General features: G+C 42.4%; 4 protein-coding genes across 8 annotated transcripts; 2 read left to right on the top strand and 2 right to left on the bottom strand.

Moving 5' to 3' along the window:
* The first annotated feature begins 1,785 nt into the window (after window positions 1-1,785).
* rab6a (RAB6A, member RAS oncogene family) lies at window positions 1,786-8,718 on the top strand. Of its 3 annotated transcripts, XR_012926184.1 has the most exons (9): window positions 1,786-2,141; window positions 3,466-3,524; window positions 3,629-3,682; window positions 4,350-4,455; window positions 4,633-4,744; window positions 5,072-5,165; window positions 5,520-5,613; window positions 6,287-6,353; window positions 7,256-7,325. XR_012926184.1 is itself a non-coding variant. In XM_076020382.1 (8 exons), the coding sequence occupies exons 1-8, from the start codon at window positions 2,072-2,074 to the stop codon at window positions 7,318-7,320; spliced, it is 627 nt and encodes a 208-aa protein (XP_075876497.1). In that variant the 5' UTR covers window positions 1,786-2,071; the 3' UTR covers window positions 7,321-8,718. The 3 variants fall into 3 exon arrangements, 2 of the variants coding, with proteins under 2 accessions (XP_075876497.1, XP_075876496.1); XM_076020382.1 differs by lacking the exon at window positions 5,072-5,165 and having other exon boundaries at window positions 7,256-8,718; XM_076020381.1 differs by lacking the exon at window positions 5,520-5,613 and having other exon boundaries at window positions 1,787-2,141; window positions 7,256-8,718.
* Window positions 8,719-9,757: 1,039 nt separating this feature from the next.
* Window positions 9,758-12,405, top strand: dnajb13 (DnaJ heat shock protein family (Hsp40) member B13). Its single transcript, XM_076020375.1, has 9 exons — window positions 9,758-9,902; window positions 10,198-10,331; window positions 10,451-10,554; window positions 10,732-10,896; window positions 10,984-11,132; window positions 11,215-11,328; window positions 11,700-11,813; window positions 11,898-11,974; window positions 12,232-12,405. The coding sequence occupies exons 2-9, from the start codon at window positions 10,264-10,266 to the stop codon at window positions 12,401-12,403; spliced, it is 963 nt and encodes a 320-aa protein (XP_075876490.1). The 5' UTR covers window positions 9,758-9,902; window positions 10,198-10,263; the 3' UTR covers window positions 12,404-12,405.
* Window positions 12,406-12,648: 243 nt separating this feature from the next.
* LOC142884613 (dicarboxylate carrier UCP2-like) lies at window positions 12,649-16,145 on the bottom strand. Of its 3 annotated transcripts, XM_076020376.1 has the most exons (9): window positions 15,990-16,129; window positions 15,129-15,398; window positions 14,801-14,961; window positions 14,330-14,515; window positions 13,969-14,179; window positions 13,678-13,875; window positions 13,281-13,382; window positions 13,016-13,196; window positions 12,649-12,875 (listed from the first exon to the last, which is right to left on the bottom strand). In XM_076020376.1, the coding sequence occupies exons 4-9, from the start codon at window positions 14,453-14,455 to the stop codon at window positions 12,755-12,757; spliced, it is 939 nt and encodes a 312-aa protein (XP_075876491.1). In that variant the 5' UTR covers window positions 14,456-14,515; window positions 14,801-14,961; window positions 15,129-15,398; window positions 15,990-16,129; the 3' UTR covers window positions 12,649-12,754. The 3 variants fall into 3 exon arrangements, with proteins under 3 accessions (XP_075876491.1, XP_075876493.1, XP_075876494.1); XM_076020378.1 differs by lacking the exon at window positions 15,129-15,398 and having other exon boundaries at window positions 15,990-16,145; XM_076020379.1 differs by lacking the exon at window positions 13,281-13,382 and having other exon boundaries at window positions 15,990-16,131.
* Window positions 16,146-17,159: 1,014 nt separating this feature from the next.
* On the bottom strand, window positions 17,160-19,949 carry LOC142884614 (dicarboxylate carrier UCP2-like). The gene is made up of 8 exons (XM_076020380.1): window positions 19,649-19,949; window positions 19,308-19,443; window positions 18,979-19,177; window positions 18,690-18,897; window positions 18,410-18,607; window positions 18,172-18,273; window positions 17,896-18,076; window positions 17,160-17,796 (listed from the first exon to the last, which is right to left on the bottom strand). The coding sequence occupies exons 3-8, from the start codon at window positions 19,102-19,104 to the stop codon at window positions 17,682-17,684; spliced, it is 930 nt and encodes a 309-aa protein (XP_075876495.1). The 5' UTR covers window positions 19,105-19,177; window positions 19,308-19,443; window positions 19,649-19,949; the 3' UTR covers window positions 17,160-17,681.
* Between the last annotated feature and the right edge of the window lie 877 nt (window positions 19,950-20,826).

Genomic DNA, 20,826 nt, shown 5'->3' with positions numbered 1-20,826 from the left:
TGCTGTACTTATCTTAGTAGTGGCCAAATCTAATGCTGGATAACACGAGCAGAAGACAGCTGTTTGGAACCGGGTGTTGACAGACAGATCAGTAACGTTATGGGGTTATGATGTTATGGCTATATGGGTAGAGACCATTTCTCAAGGGGTTTAAGAAATACAGTAAACATATACATACCAGCTGTCTTGAAGAGATATGGCCACTTTGCAATCAGTTTTGAAACTCTTCATATCACAAACTTCCATCTGTTGAATGCAGGACCAATGTTTATTGGTGTTTTGACTCTGGACTTATCCACTGGCCCCTCTTTGCTTGAGCCATTTGTTCTTAGCTTCTTCCTTTTTTCTTCGCAATGGTCACATAATCATGATCAACTAATTCCATCCAAACTGTTGCTAACTAGCGTGCTAAAGATACTTACGGTAGCAGCACACCAGAAAGCCGTGCTGTCCTTTTTTGTTGGAAACTCAAGTTTTTGTTCTTTGTTCAGTTCTTTTTTTTCTGAATTAGACAGCAATGTAGCATTGCACTGTGTAATCTGGTCCATTGTGAAGGAATGGACAATGTCATGATGTAAAGCACAGAACAATACAGCTAGAGTGATAGATGACGGTCCTCTGGAGTCTGGATCTGCTCTAGGTTTCTTCCTCCTGGAAAGTTTTTCTGGCCACTGTCGCGCCTTGCTTGCTCTGGGGGCCCAGTTGGTTTTCCTCTGACTGTACAAAGCGCTTTGAGACACCTTTGATTGTGATTTAGCGCTTTACAAATAAAAGCTGAAGTCGATAGTTAATTCATTGGGTTGAGCTCTCATCTGCTGTTATATGTAACATATGAGGCATTATTAGACCGTTATTGCTTGTAGACAGAGCACATCCCAGGTCCTGTCAGTGTACTGGAGATGGTGGGTAAAATTGGAAATATGAAAATGAGATTATTTCTGTCTGGAGCTTAATGCTGAAATTAATCAAGGACACATATTCATGATATTAAAAGTGCTAAAAAGGTGAAGAAAGGCTTAAACTTTCTTTACCCTTACACCCTTCAGAGTACTCACAAATGACAGAGGTGCCAAACCGGCTAAGTCTCTCGGCTAAGTCTCTTTTACTTGAAGCGAAAACATTCTGGATTTAATGTGTCCACTCTACTGCAGATCATGAGCAATCAAACAAAGATGTAAATTAGTAAACAGACCGAAAAGACAGGCAGACACTTTTTTCTGACATACTATTAACAAAAACTGTGATTTAATGTATTTGAAAGAATAAAATAAGTATACACTTGCCACCATAGCTTATTGAAAGTCTTCCAGTAAAGCCTTTTTAACAACAGATATCTACTGCTGCCAAATAATGAACGTACATTAGAGATTAGACAAAGCCTTGAAAAGAGAACAATAACTGTCATATCTGTTTCAAATTCACAAATGAGAACGGCCACCGTCATCAATGAAAGCCAATACCAAGCTCCCGAGACGATTCGATGAAACCGTTTGCCCTCTTGTGGCATAACAAAATATAAATATATATAACTAGCTTATTTTGTTTGGATTTCAGCATCTGACTTCGTCATTTGAACACGATTTGTTGTATAATATAAAATTATAACGGGCAGTGTTTAGCGACTCCCCGTGTTTGAGTCGACATTGCTTTGTTTTCCCCACTGGCGTCGACTTTGGCGCAGGGCTACACGTCATTTACGTCATTAAGGAATCAGCCAGTAGAGGGCAGCATAACATTGTACCACGGATGTCGTGTAGTCAAGTTTGTATGAGCAAAGAAGAGTTACCCTGGCTGGCTAGCTGGCACTGGCAGCGGTGTAGCCATGTCAAAGAAGTGACAGCATTGCTAACTTGGCTGCAGTAGTTCGTGAGTTGTCCGAAAGTACCTCGAGGCCATTAGAAGTGCTGTTCTATCACGAATTCGTATCCGGGGATATTCATACACTGTTGAAGAAAACAATTCATCCTTACGGATCTCTGTAATAGGTGACAAGTACTTGGGTTAGCTAGCGGTAGCTGGCTAGCTTGGGGGAGCTCCCGAAAAGTAAGGCGAAGGCTTGTTTCTTACAGTCATGTCGGCGGCCGGGGACTTCGGAAACCCTCTGAGAAAATTTAAGCTGGTCTTTCTTGGGGAACAGAGTGGTAAGTCTCTTGTCAATATTTAGAATTATGGGGTTGAATTATACTTCGTCGTAGCTTAACCAAAGTTTTGAGGAACTGTTTAGGTGATTAACTTGGTCGCTAGCTAAAGTTAGCTGTGGAAATGTTGAAGTTGGTAGAATGCTTGCATTGCGACACTGGAATTTCACTCACGACTTGTCCACGCAGGCCAACAAGGGGTATAATTATCTATACGACAGTAAATAACACTTGCTCCATCAGACTTTATTTACCCTTTTAACTCAGTTAGCGTCTAGCCAGAAAGACGATCAAGTGGATAGCCAAAATGACACGTATTTAAATACCGTGTCATGTGAAATTGCAATCTCTTGAACAGATGTATTTGTTGTTTAAGGCTACAAGTGTTTGCTGGTGTGTCCCGAAGAGAAGTTCAAAACTCAAAGGTCTTTCCATCACATTGCAGTGATTTCCCAGTCAAATTAATTCGACTTCCTGCTGCTACAAAGTGCAGTGGCGGAGTTGCCCAATTACAAATGCTGCCTTGCAGCATTCCTACAATATCGCTAATTTCTCCCTTTCCAAATAACCCTTTTCACACAGAAGACAACAAGAAACAGAAGAAGAAAACTTATTTTAAATTCTTCGTTGAGAGTTGAAATCCATAGTATTAATAAAACACTGTTTTAATACGCCTTGGACACGCATATAAACGTCATCTAGGTTATATCACTTGATCCTGAATGAAGAGAAGTATTAATTAGAAGAAGAAGAAACATTATCTTCCCCGCTTTACCATGTCTTGATGAAATGGACTTTGTCAGATCTATCTGACCAAGAGTGTGCTTGTGAAATTGTCAACAGTGTTTGCACTGGTCCTGTCATAGCTAGACGTCCAGTGTAACTGATAACGTAACTCGACCTCTGCAGTCTAGCCAGGGTTTCAGCAACCATGCTCATGACTTTAAGTGATGTTGATTTTGGAACTATCAGGAATACTCAGAAATGTCAAAGAAATTATCCTTGCATTTTTTGTTGTCAGATGTGAATTTAAAAAAGCATTGCTAAGGTTTAGATATTTGAAGGCTTAACAGCATGAGAAAGCATGAGAAAACCTGTTTGTCCAGCCCACTTTCCCAAAATATTTTCTCAGCTCTTGGGTCTTTTGTTCAGCTGTTGTTAGTTACTTAAAACCCCACTCCTCAAAGCAAACTTATGGAGGCCAGAATTAGATATTAGCTTTGATGTTAAGTTTGTCTGCAGCAAAAAAAAACAAAAGCTGCCCAGCTTTTAGTAAGACTGTAATTGGTCATTTTGAATCAGAACTTACTCTTGTCTGTTTCCCTAGTGGGAAAGACCTCGCTGATCACCAGATTCATGTACGACAGTTTCGACAACACTTACCAAGTAAGACAATTCCATCTGAAGGAAGCTCATTGACTATTGCTATGCCGTAATCTAATGTTAATGAGTTAAGTACTGCTTATTAACTGTTTGTTACTCACCCCCAGGCCACAATAGGAATCGACTTTCTGTCAAAAACCATGTACCTTGAAGACAGAACAGTAAGTTTGTCTTGTTTTTATGTATTTTAAATAAAATATTGTTGCTGTCTAAACTGATGTGTATTGTTATCATGTTAACTCTACTTCTATTCTTTTTACCAATGCTGACTAATGAATTCAGTGCTTTGACAGTATTGTCATGAATATTTTTTGAGGAAGAAAAAACTTCATGAATGTATTTTCTCATTATCCAAGAGCCCTGTTGCTGGACTAATTATTGTTATTCTTTGGTATCATTGCAATTCTCCATATGTCTGTTGTTGTTTGATGACAGTCATATCGAGCAGCACTCAGACACTAACGGATGGTATTCAGTAATGTTCTCTAGAACATTGACCAACAACGTTGCTCTCCGAGAGCACCTTCCTCTCAACAAACAACCAAGTCTCCCTCTGTTTTTCCTGCCCCTCCATCTATCTCCTTCACACACGTTTCAATATTATCCTCTTTACTTGATCAAAGAGAGGAGTGTTGGTGACAAGTAAGGAGTGATTATTGACTCAGCCTCTTCCCTTGAAGGCCTTGTCTGCTGGCTCTCAGTGGTGGTCATTCACCTCTTTTCTCCTCATCTTTTGTTGTTTCCTTTTTGTTGCCATTATTTGCTCATTTCAACTTTTTATTTATTTATTTGCGTTCTCCTCATTCCCACCTCCTCCCTGCACCATAGATCAGGTTGCAGTTGTGGGACACTGCGGGGCAAGAGCGATTTCGAAGCCTCATACCAAGTTACATCAGAGACTCTGCTGCTGCAGTCGTAGTTTACGACATCACAAGTAGGTTGATTGTGCCATTGCAGTAGTTGCAACCTGCTTATTGTGTCCACAGTGTTTGTTTGTTTGTTTTTTTTTCAAAAACAGAAATGTTCAAATCACTTGTTAAAATGTTTACTTCATATTTCTTCAATAGGCGACTTGAAAAAGAAACGACTGACTTTTTGTTGCCTTTTTCAGATGTGAACTCCTTCCAGCAAACTACAAAATGGATCGACGATGTGCGAACAGAGAGGGGAAGTGATGTCATCATCATGCTGGTGGGAAACAAGACGGACCTCGCCGACAAAAGGTGATCTGTTCCTCCCGCTCCCTGCCCTCGTCGTCAGTGGGCTCCTTCCTGTACGAGCATACTAATGAAGTCATTGATTGTTGCTGCTGGCCTGTCAATACTGAGCTCCTCCGTTCTTCCTGAGACTCAGACCTCCGTCTTTGTGGATGCTGTGATTCTCAAGTCTTCCAAATCCCAGTGGCTAAAGATACTGATCAAGGAATCTATAACCCATTAAGCCTATAAAAGAAAAACTCGTCAGCTTTGATAGTATTTAATCTCAAGCCACCCACCATGTGATCTTTTCATGTTTTTTCTGCATGTCTTAACCCTCTCTTTTTACCCCAGGCAAGTATCTATTGAAGAGGGTGAGCGGAAAGCCAAAGAACTTAATGTAATGTTTATTGAGACTAGTGCGAAAGCGGGCTACAACGTCAAGCAGGTGAGAGTGTGTCTAAGTCGTGCTCTGTAGTCCTGCTGCGGATGCTGCTGCCTGAGCTCAACCCCCAGAAGTCTCCACATAATTCTGCCTCTTCAGCTTCTTAGTGCCCCTCCCCCAATTTTACCACCACCAGGAAAATTGAATAGCTGGTCATAGACAAGTGGATGACCTTTGGTCTTGAGGAAATGGCGGCGGCAGCAGCAGCAGCAGCAGGAGGAAGGGGCACGACTTGAAAATGCACCACAACATGATCACAAACTGTGTATTTTTCTCCCTTGTCCGTGTGTGTGTGTGTATGTGTGTGCGTGTCCCTGTGGGCGTTTGCGTGTCGCGGGCGCGTGTGGCTCCTCACAGACAGATAACCACAGAGGAGGGAGAGCAGAGAGCGAAAGACATGAATGTTCTGTTTATTGAAACGAGTGCAAAGACAGGCTACAATGTCAAACAGGTAGAGCGCGCGCACCTCTCTTGTGTGTTTGATTGCCTGGTTGTGGTCATGCTTGTGCGCTCTGATCGGCTTTCTGTTCCACACGTGCACGGATGCATTAAAGGTGAATCGTGATGTGCGGCAGATTTGTTTTCCAAGCTCTCTCCCACCTGCTACAATTCCTTATTGCTAATAAGCAACATTTGCTCCTGTAGGCCTGTAGGTGGGTCAGGGCTTTGCAATCACATACTGCCTTCTCTCACTAATTAGTACAGTCGCAGCATACGCCCCCCCCCCTGCATGACTTTCATGTCTTAGTTTTATGTGACGCTGTCCTGGCCGGCCATGTGCAGCGTCAGCCCACAATGAACAAATTCATTTGAATCCATCTCTTGAAATTTTCCAAAGCTCCTTTAATGGAAGGTTGCAGTGATGCTCAGTCACGCCCCTCCCTGCAGCGTGCTCTGTGCCACTGCAGACACTTCAAGGGGCGTTCAGTAATTGGCATCAAATTTTGGTCAAAGCTCTGGTTGGGTCTTTGTCTGTGTGAGCTTCCAGTGAATCTTCAATCAATCCACGCATGTTTTGTTTTTTTTAATTTGTTAGTTTTTTTGTAATTTGGTTGAGTGTCATTTTTCTGTATCCTGTTCTCTCAGATGTCTGACTTAAAACATCTGCTTTTCTTTTCTGCCAGCTTTTCCGCCGTGTGGCAGCTGCCCTCCCCGGCATGGACACCACGCAGGACAAGAGCAGAGAGGACAGTATCCTTGTGTGGCTGTCACGAGCCCGCTTTCCATAGAATTGCACAAAACCCAAATATTGCAATAAAAAGGTGGTAATAGAAACACCTATATTCCAAAAAACCTCATGTATCACCAAAAGGGTTTTTCAGATATGTCGATATCCAGGTATATTGCAAAAGTGTAATGGAAACACTTTTTACGCATCACTGGACGTGATGCGTGGCGTCACGTCACCAGTCACTTCAAGTGAAAATGGTGTGTTATGTTTAAACGGAGGAGGAAGAAACAGAATATTTTTTACAAGTAATCAAAGAGAAAAAATGTAACAACCATTCTTGACAGAAAATGAACGTAAACATAGAAAAATCAAACGTAAATCTCGCGGGACGAGATTTTACAAGAATTACGGCTCATGGGCTTCGCACCATTGAATGGAAACATCTGCAAATCGCAATTGTACTTGGTCAAAATCTTCGCTTTAATTTTGCGAAAAACGGCAAAATAAAGCTTGTAGCCCGGTTTCCAGCTTTCCATTACCCTGTTCTGAAGTTTTACTTCAAAATATCCACAGAAACAGTGGGATGGAAATCCAGCCACTGTCTCAGTGGGATGAAAAAGAAGAGTTGGAGTCTCTCTTTCCCAGCCTGGCTGTCAGCCCCACATCTCTGCCTTTGCTGCAACAAACTGAATGTTCCTTTTTTATTCCCGCCGTGGTTATCATCTAAAAATGCTTGGCAGTTAATCTGTCCCAAATAATACTGGCAAAGCAAGTTTGTTTTCCTGCTGTTTTACATCTGATTTGGTAACAAATTCAAGAGTTTGGTTTTTGTATCTTAACAGACTCAGTTATTTTTCCACAGTATTTGACATCTAACAACATAGTTGCACGTCTTTGTATCCTTAACTCTTACTTCCCTCAGTGATTGATATTAAACTGGAAAAGCCACCGGAGGTACCTGCAAGTGAGGGAGGATGTTCATGCTAATGGACGCAGGAGTCATCCTTCATCTTGCTCAAACTGAGTCAGTTTCTCCACGTCTGCGCTCTTCGCTGCACTCCCTCCACTCCCCAGCAAGAAAGACAACACTAAGTTCTCTGTCCTCCCCTCTCTTGGACCCTGCTCCCCCATTGGCACAGTTTGAAAGTCAAAGAAATCACTTTCAATTGAATGTTTGCACTCTAATAACTGTGTCATAACTGTGTTTATGCTGCAGCTCAGTGTTCAGTTTTTTTTTTTAATTTTATTTCACTGAGCTCCACTGGTGCAACATTTTGAGAAAGCAAAGAAACACAGAGTGTAGAGTCACAGCTTCTTTGTGTCTGTAAATCAGGTTTTTGTACCGAACTGGAAAGAAAGAGTTTGTCCCAGAGTGAGAATTATTTGTTAAATATTGCATTATTCCCAGTAAGCACAGTGTGGGTATTTTGCAATTTTTTTCTGTTAACATACTTTGCACTTTGGCAAGTTATGGCAGTGGATTCCTTCTGTCAGACTTCTGTTGGTTAAATGATACATGTCGTCCATCTCACACCCTCAGTGCAGCTCAAGTTCAAAATGACAGCCATGAGCTTATTTTAGTCTGAGACTGCTTCTAGCTGACACACCTGAACCAGCTGACTCACAGGCTTCTCCCCGTCATTTACCGGCATGACGTGACACGTCATCATTCTCACAAATCACAGCGCAGCCTGACACCAGCCATATCAAAACGTGACACTTGGCACAAGAGCAACACTATCGCAGCACCATCCACCTAACCATCCATTAACTTCTTCCACAGACGTCCCTTGAGATGTTTACCTTTGCTTCCATCTTTTTTTTATTACTTTGAATAGATATTTAATTAGTTTTTTGTTTTCTGCAGACTATGCCTCTTATAGTTTTAAAGGATTCTTTTGGTAGTCCTTGGGAGGATTTTCGCATCTTTAATGAGTCATAATCACAAAACTCATCATGAACATTAGATTTTATGCCTGTTGGAGTTTAATTGTAGCGGGATTTTTGGTTTTGGGTGTAACTAGTTAGGTTGAGGATGCTGTTTTATGAGGAATTTATACAGTAATTTTGCTTCTTTTGAATTGATCTTTTGTTAGTGATTATTATTCCACGTGTATTTAATCCACAATGACTTGTAATATTTATTTCTATTGGATTCATGTTTCTTTTTTATGGCTGTTAATATCACTTTTGGTATGAGTTCTCGCTTGAAAAAAAAATATGCATCCACCTGGACAACCTTTAACAGAATCAATAGTGCTGCAATTATACTGATAATACAGTGCAATGTTTGTGTGAATTTATGAAGAGTCCGATTTGTAGTCCTTAACGTTTCTGTACGGAATGGTTTTAAACGAATGGATTAAAGAAAATGCACCTGTTCAAGTCGTCTGTCTTGAGAATTGTTGAAATCTAAGTAGTGTTTTTACAGTAGCACCAGAGCCGGCCCAAGGCATAAGCGAAGTCAGCGACGGCTTAGGGCCCCAAGGCCACTAGGGGGCCCCCAAGAACAAAGGAGAAAAAAAAAATCCATGTATAAATGATGATTTCTATATGATCAAAGATATATTATTGTACAAAAACACACAACAGAGTGCAGCTGTTGATGTAGAACTAGTGATTCTTAATGCCTCTATACCTCACTTTGTGCTTTATCACTTGGAATGTTGTGTAAATCAACCCCAGGACACTCTTGTAGCTGGATGTGCTACCCTTTGAGATTGAAAATCATATGTGGCACCCTGGACGTGATCCATGATGCATTCATTGAAATTATTCGTATTAAGTTTGCATTGGTATTACTTACGTTTCTGATTATTTTACCTTTGGAGATACAGAAACAGCATAATTTCAACATGTCCAGTAATACATACATGTGTAAAGACATGTCAGGCCGTCAATAGGATGTAAAAGACACTGCCAGAGCTGCATTGAACTCATTGTAGGTGTGTGAATGATCAACAATCAATATTGGCTGAAATAGAGGGCCCCAAAATCTAATTTTGCTTTGGGCCCCATGGAGGCTTGGGCCGGCCCTGAGTAGCACCACCTGTAGCTCATGACCTGGACAGAATCCAGCCACTTCTGATACTCCAATGTCTACTCTGCCAACAGAAAAAATAAGTTGAAACTGGATCTTCTTCATAGTTTGTAAATTAAACTTGGTGCCCCAGTACATTATACAAGTCAGTTATTAAAATAGTGGACAGTGGTCTGCTAGTCAACTGAACGACAAACTTATCGAGTTTCCCCAACCGCGTCCCAGATGGTTTGCCTTCGGAAATCTGTTTTTTTGTTTTTGTTTTTGTTTTTTTGACTGCTTGTGACACTCGTTAACAATTATAATGCATCAGTTGGACTTCTAACCGAACAATTCACCAAAGACTCAAAGATCGCCGTGTCTCGCGAGAGAGCGCAGCCGTTGCCATGGAAACTGAGGTCAACGCTGGTCGCTATCAAACATTCTTTTGACATGGCTTTCCAGCGAACCGTTCGAGAGCAGAAAAGGTCTCAATCATATTAGAACGACGCCTCTTCATCCCATACACTCATACCTGGATTCGCAAAAGGTGCCCAGCTCGACGAAATTGCTTCATATTATTATTCCACAACTGCACTTTGCTGTCAATTCAATAATGAAGATTCGTCTAAATATACTGTTGTTATTGTTGGGCCTACGATGGACCCGAAATGTAGAAAATGGTTGGCTGGTCCGTCCACGAATTAGAGTTGTTTGTTTGTTTTCCACATTGCCGTCTGTAACTCGTAAAAATCAATAAAAAAAATAATAATAATAATAATAATAATAATAATAATAATAATAATACATTCCTTAAATCTCAGAATTCTGACCCTTTTTTGCAGAAAATTCTACACACCAGCGTCGCTTGCGTGATATCCCGGAGGCTGAGAGTCGGACACAAAAACAGAATGGGAGGCGATTATTACGAGACGCTGGAAATAAACCGCAGCGCAACAGACGCAGGCATCAAACAAGCGTAAGTAACGCGTGAGGGAATTTAAAAATAGACTTAGGAAGTTAAAGAGAAGGGGGAAAAAAATTGTTTTTGTTTGTTTGATCAGTTAATCCCATAATGAATGTCTGAACCCCGGACAGTTTTCGACGGCTTGCTCTGAAGTTTCATCCGAGCAGAAACAAAGAAGCCGGAAGCGCCGAGAAGTTCCTCCAGCTGGGAGAAGCCTACGACGTGTTGAGCGACCGTGCGTGGAACATTTATTTTAACGTTTTTACAGCTTGTCTGCCCATGCGTGCTCACCTTAGGACGTGCATGTATACGCTATAGCATTTATATTTTATTTGGATTCGACAACTGACTTGCAAAATCTACATTTAATATCTATATTACGTTCTCTAACCATGTCCACGTCCTTTGACAGTTCGAAAAAAGGCCACTTATGACAAGTTTGGTGAGGAGGGTCTTAAAGGTGGAATCCCCACCGAGTTCAGTTCTCAGACCGGGGCGTGGTCATCTGCTTATGTCTACCATGGCAACCCCGAGAAAACCTTCAGACAATTCTTCGGAAGTGATAACCCCTTTGCAGGTAACTAAGGGGGGCAATCACAATGTCAGTATGTTTAGATGATTTAACGCCTTGCTAATTTTCCTCCGCTCTTCGCCAACCCCCTAGATTTCTACACAAACGAGTTACCCCTTCAGTTTGGCGGCCTAGAGGCCGGAGTGACAAAGAACCAAGACCCTCACATTGAGAGAGACCTCCACCTGTCCCTGGATGACCTGTTCCACGGATGCTCCAAAAAGATCAAAATATCCCGCAGGGTTAGAGCTCACGCACTTTAGAGAACAGCATTTTTCAGACCGGACCCTTGGACCAGTTACCCAGAGCTGGTGTGTTCAACAGGTTATGAACCAGGATGGCTGCACGTCCAGTATCAAAGACAAGATCCTGACGGTAGAGGTGAAAGCTGGATGGAAAGAAGGAACGAAAATCATTTTTCCTAAAGAGGGAGATCAGGTAAATGATGCCAACAGGAGGCATCAGTTTTCTGCTGTTGAATTAGAACATCACATCCCACAGTATGTTCTTTAAATGTATCACATTTGATTAACATTTTTAGTCCACTTTATGGCCTGACAGATTTTGCAAGATGTCTGTTTTTGTTTATTTTGACAAAAGGGATGAAATAAATCACTAATCATGTTTGTCCCACGTGGTGTGCTCCCATGCCACTACTAGATGGCCCTAGCAGTAGCTGACAATGCTGTAAAGGTGCAAACAACTGTTTACAGTCGTTATTGGCCTTCTTAATTAGATTGTGTTCAGTTTTGGATTAGATCAAAATATGTACATACAATTTAAGATGACTTTTTTTCTTACACTTTTAGGGACCAACCAACATTCCCTCAGACATTGTGTTCATAGTGCGGCAAAAGAGTCATCCTGTGTTTGTTCGACAGCTCAATGACCTCATCTACAAGACTGATATCACTCTGGAAATGGTGAGTTGTGTAAACAAAAAAACAAAACAACAAGCAGAGCAGAATACTTTGAGTTTCTAAAGAATGAAAAGGTGATTTCCATAGGCCTTGACTGGATTCTCTGTGGATGTGGAGACACTAGATGGCAGACTACTCAACATTCCTATTAACGACATTGTGCAGTAAGTACATCTCAGCACTGTACTGAAAGTATTTTAAGAACCAGACATATTGATGTCATGTTTCTCTAAAACACTTGAATAATAATGAATTTGAATGAACTAAGACTATAAGAATGTATAATAGCAATAGAAGAAATCTTGCTCGTTTTTTTTTTTTAAATGGCTCATTTAGAATGAACGGTTTTCTAAATAATGTGCTGTTTCATCTTCCATCGATTATTTTTCCTGTCTGTGATGTGTGCATCATAACAACCCAGCCCTACGTACAAGAAAGTGGTGACTGGAGAGGGAATGCCGCTCTCACAAGACCTCTCCCAGAGAGGAAACCTCATCCTTACCTTCAACATCCAGTTTCCTGTCAAGCTCTCGGCTGAGAGGAAGCAGCTAATCAAACAAGCGCTAGCAAATAATAAAATACTGATGACATGAGGCATGTTTTGCTCCTGTTAATGATTACCTGACCCTTCCAACCTACCACACCTCCCAGCCCATATTTGCCCTCTCAACCCTGTCTGTTTTTAACTGATTTTATTCTTGTGTTACATCTAATTTAATCGTTTATTTATTTATCTTAATCTCTTGCATTGTTTTATATTGTTATTTTACCTGTAAAAGCACTTTATAAATAAAAAACATTATTATTATTATTATTGCGGACACATAAAAGAGAGACATTTTTGAAGCGTTTTTGAAGCTTTACTGTTGAGGTCAAACGCACAGCAAGGGCAGTCGTTGAGTGAAAACATGGCGCTTGATGCAGACCAAACTTTTGACAGGAAATCATGACTGCAGGGTGCTTGTATATTTGTGGTTCGCCACCATCAGAGCCCGTTTCAGCTGCTCGTACGTGACGAACATCACCACATTCCAGGAGCCCAGTCGTAAGAAGGATGGCATGAACCTTAGGAGCAAAAAAACAAATAGAAAACAAACATCATCTGTCATATAAATAACTGTGATGTGCAATTAAGTTGACAGACATTGTTGCATTTCTTTTTAATGTTCCTAATTCAACTACCCATCCATGCAGTTAATTCTTACCCTTTATAGAAAGCAAGAGGTCCCTCTTTAGTCATCATGGTTGCAGCGCAGTTGAGAACACTGCTGTACTGGCCAATCGCTGCGTTCATATACCTCGTCTTGACCACATCAACAGGAGAGGCAAAGACTGTTGTGCACAAGCCTGCGCCGAAGGCCGAGACAAAGTGGCAGGGAAGATTGTCTGCGGAGCGAAGGCTGGGAATTACTCCTCCAAAAAGAGAAACACTTTGTGTGCCTTGTGGTATTTTTGCAGCCGGTGGCTTACCCGTCAGGGAAGTAGAGCTAAGAATCGTCTCCTTGATGTAATCATACGTCACCAGTTCAGTGCAGTTAACTATTGCATTTCTCGCTATGTTTGGCGCCGTTCCTGTATGATAGATATGAGCAACATTTACATGTGTCCATTGGCAGTAAAGTGCGCAGGGTATGCAAATGCAATAATAAAGATATCACTAAAGATGTCTGATCAGAAAACGGGGGTTAGGTTTGGAGCAACCGCTATCATATTAAACATGTTGGGGAGAGATCTGTTTCCACAGTGCGCTCAGCCTTAATGACTGCAATGTATTTTAAGGGTGTTGCAAAGAGCCATCTTCCCACCTGGTCGCAACGAACCAACAACCAGGGCCATTAAGTGATCAACTGCGTTGGCCTCAGTCTACCTTTCCATAGGCCTTTGATGCCTTCTTCCTTAGCAATGGTCTTGTAGGCGTGAAGAGTGCCGGAGTAGCGCTTGGCACACCCCTGACCCTTGGTCTGCGCCTGGAGACGGACTTTCACAACATCCGTGGGCTGTGCGAGGATTACCGCCATTGCACCAGTGGTACATCCAGCCAGCAACCGGGGTGTGACACCTACATCTGTAGCAGACGGTTGAAGAGTCGTCAGGAAATCAACACCCACAAGGCACTGAGGTAAAACAGGATAAAAAAAAACACAATACCGGGACTTACGCTCAGAGCCCGACGTGTAGAACTGCTTCACAGAGTCATACAGGCCGATGCGAACAGAGGCGAAACTCATCTGCCTCTGGAGTCCTGCCACCAGGCCACTGTAGAGACTCCTGGCGCCCTCTGTGCGTACAATGGTGGAGATGGTGCCGAACACCCCTCGATACCTGACTGGGGACTCTTTCCCTGGAGACACTCTGGCCTCACCTTGGATCTACCCAGGGAGAGACAAAGGCATGAAACAACTGTCAGTGGGGCAAATTATTCTCAGAGTTCCTAAAAACTAAACAATTAGTATTTTTTGTTTGCCAAATAAATCCATAGTATAAATGTGCCCACAGTTAGTCACAGAAGTGTTGTTTACCTGCAGCCGCACTTTGGCTGTGTCCAGGGGGAAGGTGATCAGGTCAGCAATACAGGCTGCCGTCCCTGCACCGATAAACTTGACGGGCGCTGATGCAGGCACATCTCCAGGTCCGAGTCCAACCATTTCCCACAATTAAATCAAATAATGTTGGGAAAGAAGGTTGTCCTGACAAAGAAGAGGCCCCTACAAGCTATAAAGAAATAAATTCCTTTTTTAAAACTGATTGCATTTTTTTTTTTATAGATAACATCTTCCAGCTGGTGAGTGGCTTATCTACCAAGGCTCTGAAAAACAGAGACCCTCAAAGTACAGGTTTTCTCATGAGGTGAAAAGACAGCCGTAAAGTAAACCTTTGCCATCTGAAACATTTTGTGCTCTCTATCTAAATATGAAGTCCAGCAGCAAAATATAAACTTTCATTTCACACAATCACATTTTTGCTTCGGCTTTCTGCCCAAGTGATCTTACCGTTATAGCATCATCGTGAGAGAGAAACATCAGACATCAGGATTCTCTAAAGTTGTCCTTTGACTTCCTTGATGATCTTGTCCAGTCCATAAACTGCTTGTCTTGTTTCTCCATAGAAGATATTTCAGAAGCAATAGGCCGAAAAATCATACTCCAAGATCCTGCAAGAATCCAGATTCACAGAATTAGACAACAATTGCACAGCCTCAGAACTGTTTCACCCACATGTATGGTTTTATACTAGGAAGTCGAACTGATTTAGTCTTCTAATAACAGCAGATTTAATAAAGTCAGTCGGTTTCTTCAGTGGGGTTTTATGTCGTGCCACCTTTTTTCATTCTTTGTGCTCAGTTTCTGTTGTTTCCTGGAGATGCCGCGATTTCAGATTGTTGTGGGGATCCTTTAGCTTCTATTCTTCTTCCACTCTATTGCTTCAATGATTCTCCTCTTCACCCTGACTGCTTCTTCCATCTCCTACACTTATTTTTTTCAACATCTCTTCTGCTGCCTCTCCTCTGGCCTGGCCAGGGCCAGTGCACAGACCAAGGCAAGAGACACAGTCCGAAATTTCCCTTTCCATGTTTCTTCTGACTTTGATCTAAAAACAGAATGACTTTAATCTCACATTTATTATTTCAGTACAAATAACCCGTGTGAAGCCACTAAGGCTGAACAGTGTTATTGGCTGCATGTCTCCAAATTTATTTACCAATTGTTGGAAGTAAAATTGCGAAAGAACTAAACCTGGAGGAAGCACCCACTCTTTGAATGCGTTACTGCAGCTAACCTTTGCAAAAGGACACAAATAAGAGGAAGTGTGCATTGCTTTGTATGCAAGTTGTCACGTCTTTTTACAGAAGAGAAAGAGACCACATCATTTTATCTATTTCATCATAGTATGCTGACTTAAGTTAATTGACCAAGGCTTTTGTGGCAAAATGCTGTTAAATCTAAATATAATCACATTAAATGTACTAAAAACCAAAAGTGACATTAGATTTGAATCAATTTAAACATAACCTACATGTAAAAAGTCAAAATGTATACGACAAAAACAGCATCAAGCACCAAAAACAGCTGAGTACCACAGCTTTGACGTGTGACATTTTCTCATATACTATACATTTTCTCATAAGGCCCGATCCCTTTTCAAACAGCACAAGATTAAGGAAGCGTAAACTGTTCATACCTTGGTTAAGCTGAAAGGGCACAGCCACGGAAAACGTCTTGTGAGAAGAATGAGTGAGCGGACAGGATACAGTGTCGTGTCGGTGGACTATTGCTTCCTCCTTTTAACGTCACAAGCTTGTTATGGTATGTGCTGCTGCTGGTGCCCCACCCCCACTGCTTGCTGGCGCTGCAAGATTCACTTACTGGTCTGAATGGTCTCCCTGTGAACATGACCGCGTGACAAACACAGTTCTATTGATTTTTTTTTTTTGTCCCCTTTAATTTTGTTTTCAGTTTTTTTTTTACACCTCTCAGCATCTTAGGATATTTTTTTGCTCTGTCTTCACAGAAAAATAACAAAAATGCCCCACTGTACAAATAAAAACCAAAGATGAAATGATCAAACAGACTCTATATAAGGCATGTTAACAATTCTGTGAGAGGTTTTGTACAGCCAGATTTGCTAAAAAAAAAAAAAAAACAACAAAAAAAAAAACTGACATATTGACATTAGTGTTTGTAGTGTTTGTTCTTTTTTAAAACAAAAAGAAATAACATCACAGGATGGGTGTTGGCAAAAAGATAAAGAAGGGCTGAGTCACGCTGTGAAAGGAGGAGCACAATGTGCACCGCACAAAATAATTGGATCCGTATGTTTAGACCCACTAAAAACTAACTGCAGCTTGTTTTTGTTAACAGCTTCTTTTTCCAGTTGTGCATTGGCTCTTGGGGCAGCGCCTCCCCTTATCTTCACAACATGCAACTACCTCCATGACACACACATTTGGCTGCAGAACTGTAATTGCGTAACACTGATATGATGAAGAGGCCCAGCGTAAGTTTCTAAATGTCTTGTGTTTGTTACAAGCTGTGAGTGTAAAGCAGGAAAGGGGGGTGTTCTGGTGGTCCTGTGAGTGACAAAGTGAGCTTTTTTAATAAGCTCTGAGCCACTGAGCAATTGGGGACTCAATGATATTTTGAGTTGTTTTTAACTTTTTTAAGCAGACAATGGCCATGAGCCATGTGAGGGATCGTAATTGTGATGGTTTGTGTCATCATATGTTTGGGTACATGATGTCCTGCAACAGGACACCAACCACTTCCTGCAGTGACATCTGCTCAAGCATTCACACCAGTGAGCTGCTGTCAGCTGATCACAAACAAACTTGGTATGTACACAGAGTCACTGGGGGATAAAGTGTTTTTTTTTCTTTCTTTCTTCCTCACATGTTGACATTTCTTATTATTGTCCAGCAATAATTCACTGCATTTACAAGAAGCAGCACACATATTTCATATTACTACTGACCCCTGAATACATGCAGGAAATGGTAAACATTGTAAACAATCTACAATACAGGTAACAGGATTTCACAAAGGATCATTACACAATATAACAAGCCCAGAGTTTTTCACTGTAAACATAACGTGACCCTACAAAACCTCATAACTATTCAACAAGGCTCTAGCATGTAAGTAAATAAGATCTCATGAATTAAAGTTTTTATCCTGTCCTTTGCCCTCTATGGATATTTCCATGTTGAGGGAGAAGCTCAGAGTCACTGACTCTCACTTCAGTCAGTCGCCATCGATTAAGAGTCATAGAGCCACAGGTTCTTGAAGTGTCCACCACAGCATCGTTGCAACAGTTAGTCACTCAGTCGGCATCATTTTCCATCTTTCTGCTCACTGAGGAGAGGAATCGGTGAGCTCAGAACGGCGACTCCCAGTAGTTTTGCGCTCTTGTCATGCCCCTTTTGATTTGCTCATATGTCACAAACATGACAATATTCCAGGACCCCAGTCGCAGGAAAGAGGGCATGAACCTGGAGAAAGTTAGGACAAGTCAGTGATACTGCATACGGTCCTTTTGTTTTTTCTCGCTCGTGTTGTTGCAACAACAATAAACGTAACATGCATTTTACCCTTTATAGAAGGCTGAGGCTCCTTCGCCTCTCAGCATGGTGAGAGCACAGTTGATGGCGCTGCTGTACTGGCCAGATCCTGAGTTCATGAACCGTGTCTTGACCACATCCACGGGCGAGGCCACCACCGTTGTGCAGAAGCCTGCGCCGAAGGCGGCGGTGAAGTGGCAGGGCAGGTTGTCTGATGGGAGCCAAATGACATCACGCACTCAGGGGGATTTTTTCACTCGCCTGTTGGTACAAGTTTTACGGACAGAATATTTCCCTGCACCTTACCTGTCATCAGATCGTACTTCAGAATGAGCTCTTTGATGATGTCATAGGTCACCAGCTCGGCACAGTTCACAATGGCATTGCGGGTAATATTGGGCATACAACCTAGTAAAAAAAAAATTGAGTGGATGCATTTTAAATGACTTTTAATTAAGGTATTAAAAGCTATTCTGATTCTGATTCTGAATTTGGGATTATAATATTTTGAATGTGTTATTTCTCAAGGAGAGGGAAAGAGCACCTTTCCAGAGGCCACGTATGCCCTCGTCTCTGGCGATGGTCTTGTAGGCGTCCAAGGTGCCGTTGTACCTCCTTCCGCCGTCAGACAGTCGCACCTGAGCCTGAAATCGCACCTTCACCACATCTGTGGGTTGTGCGAAAGCCACAGCCATGGCACCTGTAGTGCAGCCCGCCATGAGCCGGGTCACAATCCCGGCGCCTGTGTAGCACACAGCAAATTAGTCTCTGTGAGAGAGTGTGTTCAGACAACATATCGTAAAGTGCACCACGCTGATGCTCACTGTCAGTGCCCCGGGTGTAGAACTGCTTCATGGAGTCATACAGGCCGATGCGTACGGAGGCAAAGCTCATCTGCCTCTGGAGTCCCGCCACCAGGCCATTGTAAAGACTCCTGGGCCCCTCAGTGCGTACCATGGTGGTGATGGTGCCCATCACTCCTCGATACTTCAGTGTAGCCTCTCCTTTCACCTTCTGGGACTCTCCCTGGATCTGGCAAGTTCAGAGAGACACGCTGTGACGGACCCTGTGCTGAAGTATTTGCGGCCACCATAAACACCTTGTATGTCTCACCTGTAGTCTGACTTTGGCCGTGTCCAGTGGGAAAGTGACAAGGTCAGCTATGCAGGCCGCCGTGCCCGCGCCGAAGAACTTGACTGCAGCAGAGGGCACCACGTCTGTGGGTTTCATGCCGACCATTTTTACAGCTGGGTGAGCCGGCGAATGGAAGAATCTGCTCCTAATGCTATTTGCCCTGGACCTCAGAGTGTATCTATACACAGCAGCAGGAGAGACACACGGCAAATTTACTTGATTAGAAAACAGATCAGCTGCAAATATGTTTGCTTTTCTTTCATAGGAACAGCAAATCTCCTAAAAAGTGTTCATGCTAATCATTTCACCTCTCTGTTGGCCGAGGAGAAGAAGATCTTCAGGTTTCTTCAAGAAGTGCACGTGTCTCTGGAGGCACTTTTGTTTTTGAAATACTTTGGGCCATAAACTCTGTTTGATGTGAGCCAGCCAGCATACCACCGCTCACTGTGGAAAGAACATCAGTTGTGTTTGTAACAGGCAGAAATCACGTTGCAAACTTTTACACAATCATCCTCGTCGTAACACTGTTACTTCTCATTGCTCTATGTATTAGTCATATTATTTAAAAAAAAAACTGAAATCAGAAAAATAACATTGAGGCCAGTGGTTGCGGAAACAAACAAACAAAAAGCGCGTGAGTTAAACTTACCAAAGTACTTTTCCAATGAGGTTATAATCCAGAATCAATGGGCAGAATGTACAATCTTCTGAGGTAGTGAGTTCCTTGGCCACTGTCTCACCAAATGTGCACTGTGATCGCCAAAGCTCCCCAATTTATAGGCTTGTGCGCATGACTCCCTAGCGGTCCCTCAAATAAGACCCACCTGTTTTGTGTAACCCTTGTTGACCAGCGGCTGCCGCTGCCAGACATTTGAGCACTTGTTGATCTCCTCCCTTCTCATCTGCTGAGCACGGTCCCTCTGGATTCTTTGTGAAAACTTGTTAAAATATGTTTGGTTTCCCCCCAATTGCTATTTTAGGATAGAACAACCTCTGCAGTGATGACGTTTATCTCCGTTTTCAAATCAGAAATTCCATCTGAGAGGCTTGTGGTCACCAGCTCATGTTACAGCAGTGACATCAAGGAGGACCTCGCGCTCCTATTGGTTGCTTTGTTTCAACCAATCAGACAAGGGGGTCTGTCTGGATTCTCCAAATCTTTGTATGGGGCACTTGACTGGTCAAAGAAGCATGTGGAGGACAACCTTTGCACCACATCCTTTTCTCAGCAATACCCCCACCCATCCGGCCTCACCCCCACCCCACCCAACCAAAAAACATATGAAGCAATAAAGTTATGAAACGCTCCAGCGAAGGAACCCCCAACCATCTCAGCCAATCAATACAATGGACGGGTAGGAGTGGTGCGTGGCATCTGTATGCAATCGTTCATGCCATTAGACTCTGCTCTGCTGTTAAACGGAAAGGGTTACAGAGTGTGGACATTTTGTTGCTGCGGTGTCCCAGGTCATGGAATGCATGCCACAGTACATGTGATTTTCCATAGCGGCTCCCAGTCAGCAAGCTTTGGTGTCTGATGCACATAGCAAGTGTTTCACCCGCTTTCACTTCTGCTGGGAAACTGTTTTCTTTTTTTTAGGGTAACTTCCGCCTGTTCTTGCTAAGGTCATAGGATGATTGTTTTTTCAGTCAATAAATTATTCGCCAGCATCCCTTATTAGCACCTTTCATGCCCTAAGGAGTGTGTGTGTGTGTGTGTGTGTGTGTGTGTGTGTGTGTGTGTGTGTGTGTGTGTGTGGTGGCAGACACGGGGGGCACTTTCTTCATTTGCCGCCTTGCTAAAAACAGGATCCAGAGATCACAATG

Source organism: Nelusetta ayraudi, unplaced genomic scaffold, assembly GCF_046127955.1.
Source record: "Nelusetta ayraudi isolate G7.1 ecotype Tasmania unplaced genomic scaffold, CSIRO-AGI_Nayr_v1 ptg000011l, whole genome shotgun sequence".
In the NCBI taxonomy this organism is placed as follows: domain Eukaryota; kingdom Metazoa; phylum Chordata; class Actinopteri; order Tetraodontiformes; family Monacanthidae; genus Nelusetta; species Nelusetta ayraudi.
The sequence above is the reverse complement of the archived record's forward strand: the minus strand, read 5'-3'. Positions and strand labels throughout refer to the sequence as shown.

Coding starts and splice junctions, on each gene's coding strand:
- rab6a (XM_076020382.1), top strand. CDS start 2,072: ATGTCGGCGGCCGGGGACTTCGGAAACCCTCTGAGAAAATTTAAGCTG. Junction 3,525..3,628: donor GTTTCGACAACACTTACCAA/GTAAGACAATTC, acceptor ACTCACCCCCAG/GCCACAATAGGAATCGACTT. Junction 5,614..6,286: donor CAGGCTACAATGTCAAACAG/GTAGAGCGCGCG, acceptor CTTTTCTGCCAG/CTTTTCCGCCGTGTGGCAGC.
- LOC142884614 (XM_076020380.1), bottom strand. CDS start 19,104: ATGGTCGGCATGAAACCCACAGACGTGGTGCCCTCTGCTGCAGTCAAG. Junction 18,898..18,978: donor CGGCCAAAGTCAGACTACAG/GTGAGACATACA, acceptor TGAACTTGCCAG/ATCCAGGGAGAGTCCCAGAA. Junction 18,608..18,689: donor CTACACCCGGGGCACTGACA/GTGAGCATCAGC, acceptor TGTGCTACACAG/GCGCCGGGATTGTGACCCGG.
- dnajb13 (XM_076020375.1), top strand. CDS start 10,264: ATGGGAGGCGATTATTACGAGACGCTGGAAATAAACCGCAGCGCAACA. Junction 10,555..10,731: donor CTACGACGTGTTGAGCGACC/GTGCGTGGAACA, acceptor GTCCTTTGACAG/TTCGAAAAAAGGCCACTTAT. Junction 11,814..11,897: donor CTGATATCACTCTGGAAATG/GTGAGTTGTGTA, acceptor TGATTTCCATAG/GCCTTGACTGGATTCTCTGT.
- LOC142884613 (XM_076020378.1), bottom strand. CDS start 14,455: ATGGTTGGACTCGGACCTGGAGATGTGCCTGCATCAGCGCCCGTCAAG. Junction 14,180..14,329: donor CAGCCAAAGTGCGGCTGCAG/GTAAACAACACT, acceptor CTCCCTGGGTAG/ATCCAAGGTGAGGCCAGAGT. Junction 13,876..13,968: donor CTACACGTCGGGCTCTGAGC/GTAAGTCCCGGT, acceptor CGTCTGCTACAG/ATGTAGGTGTCACACCCCGG.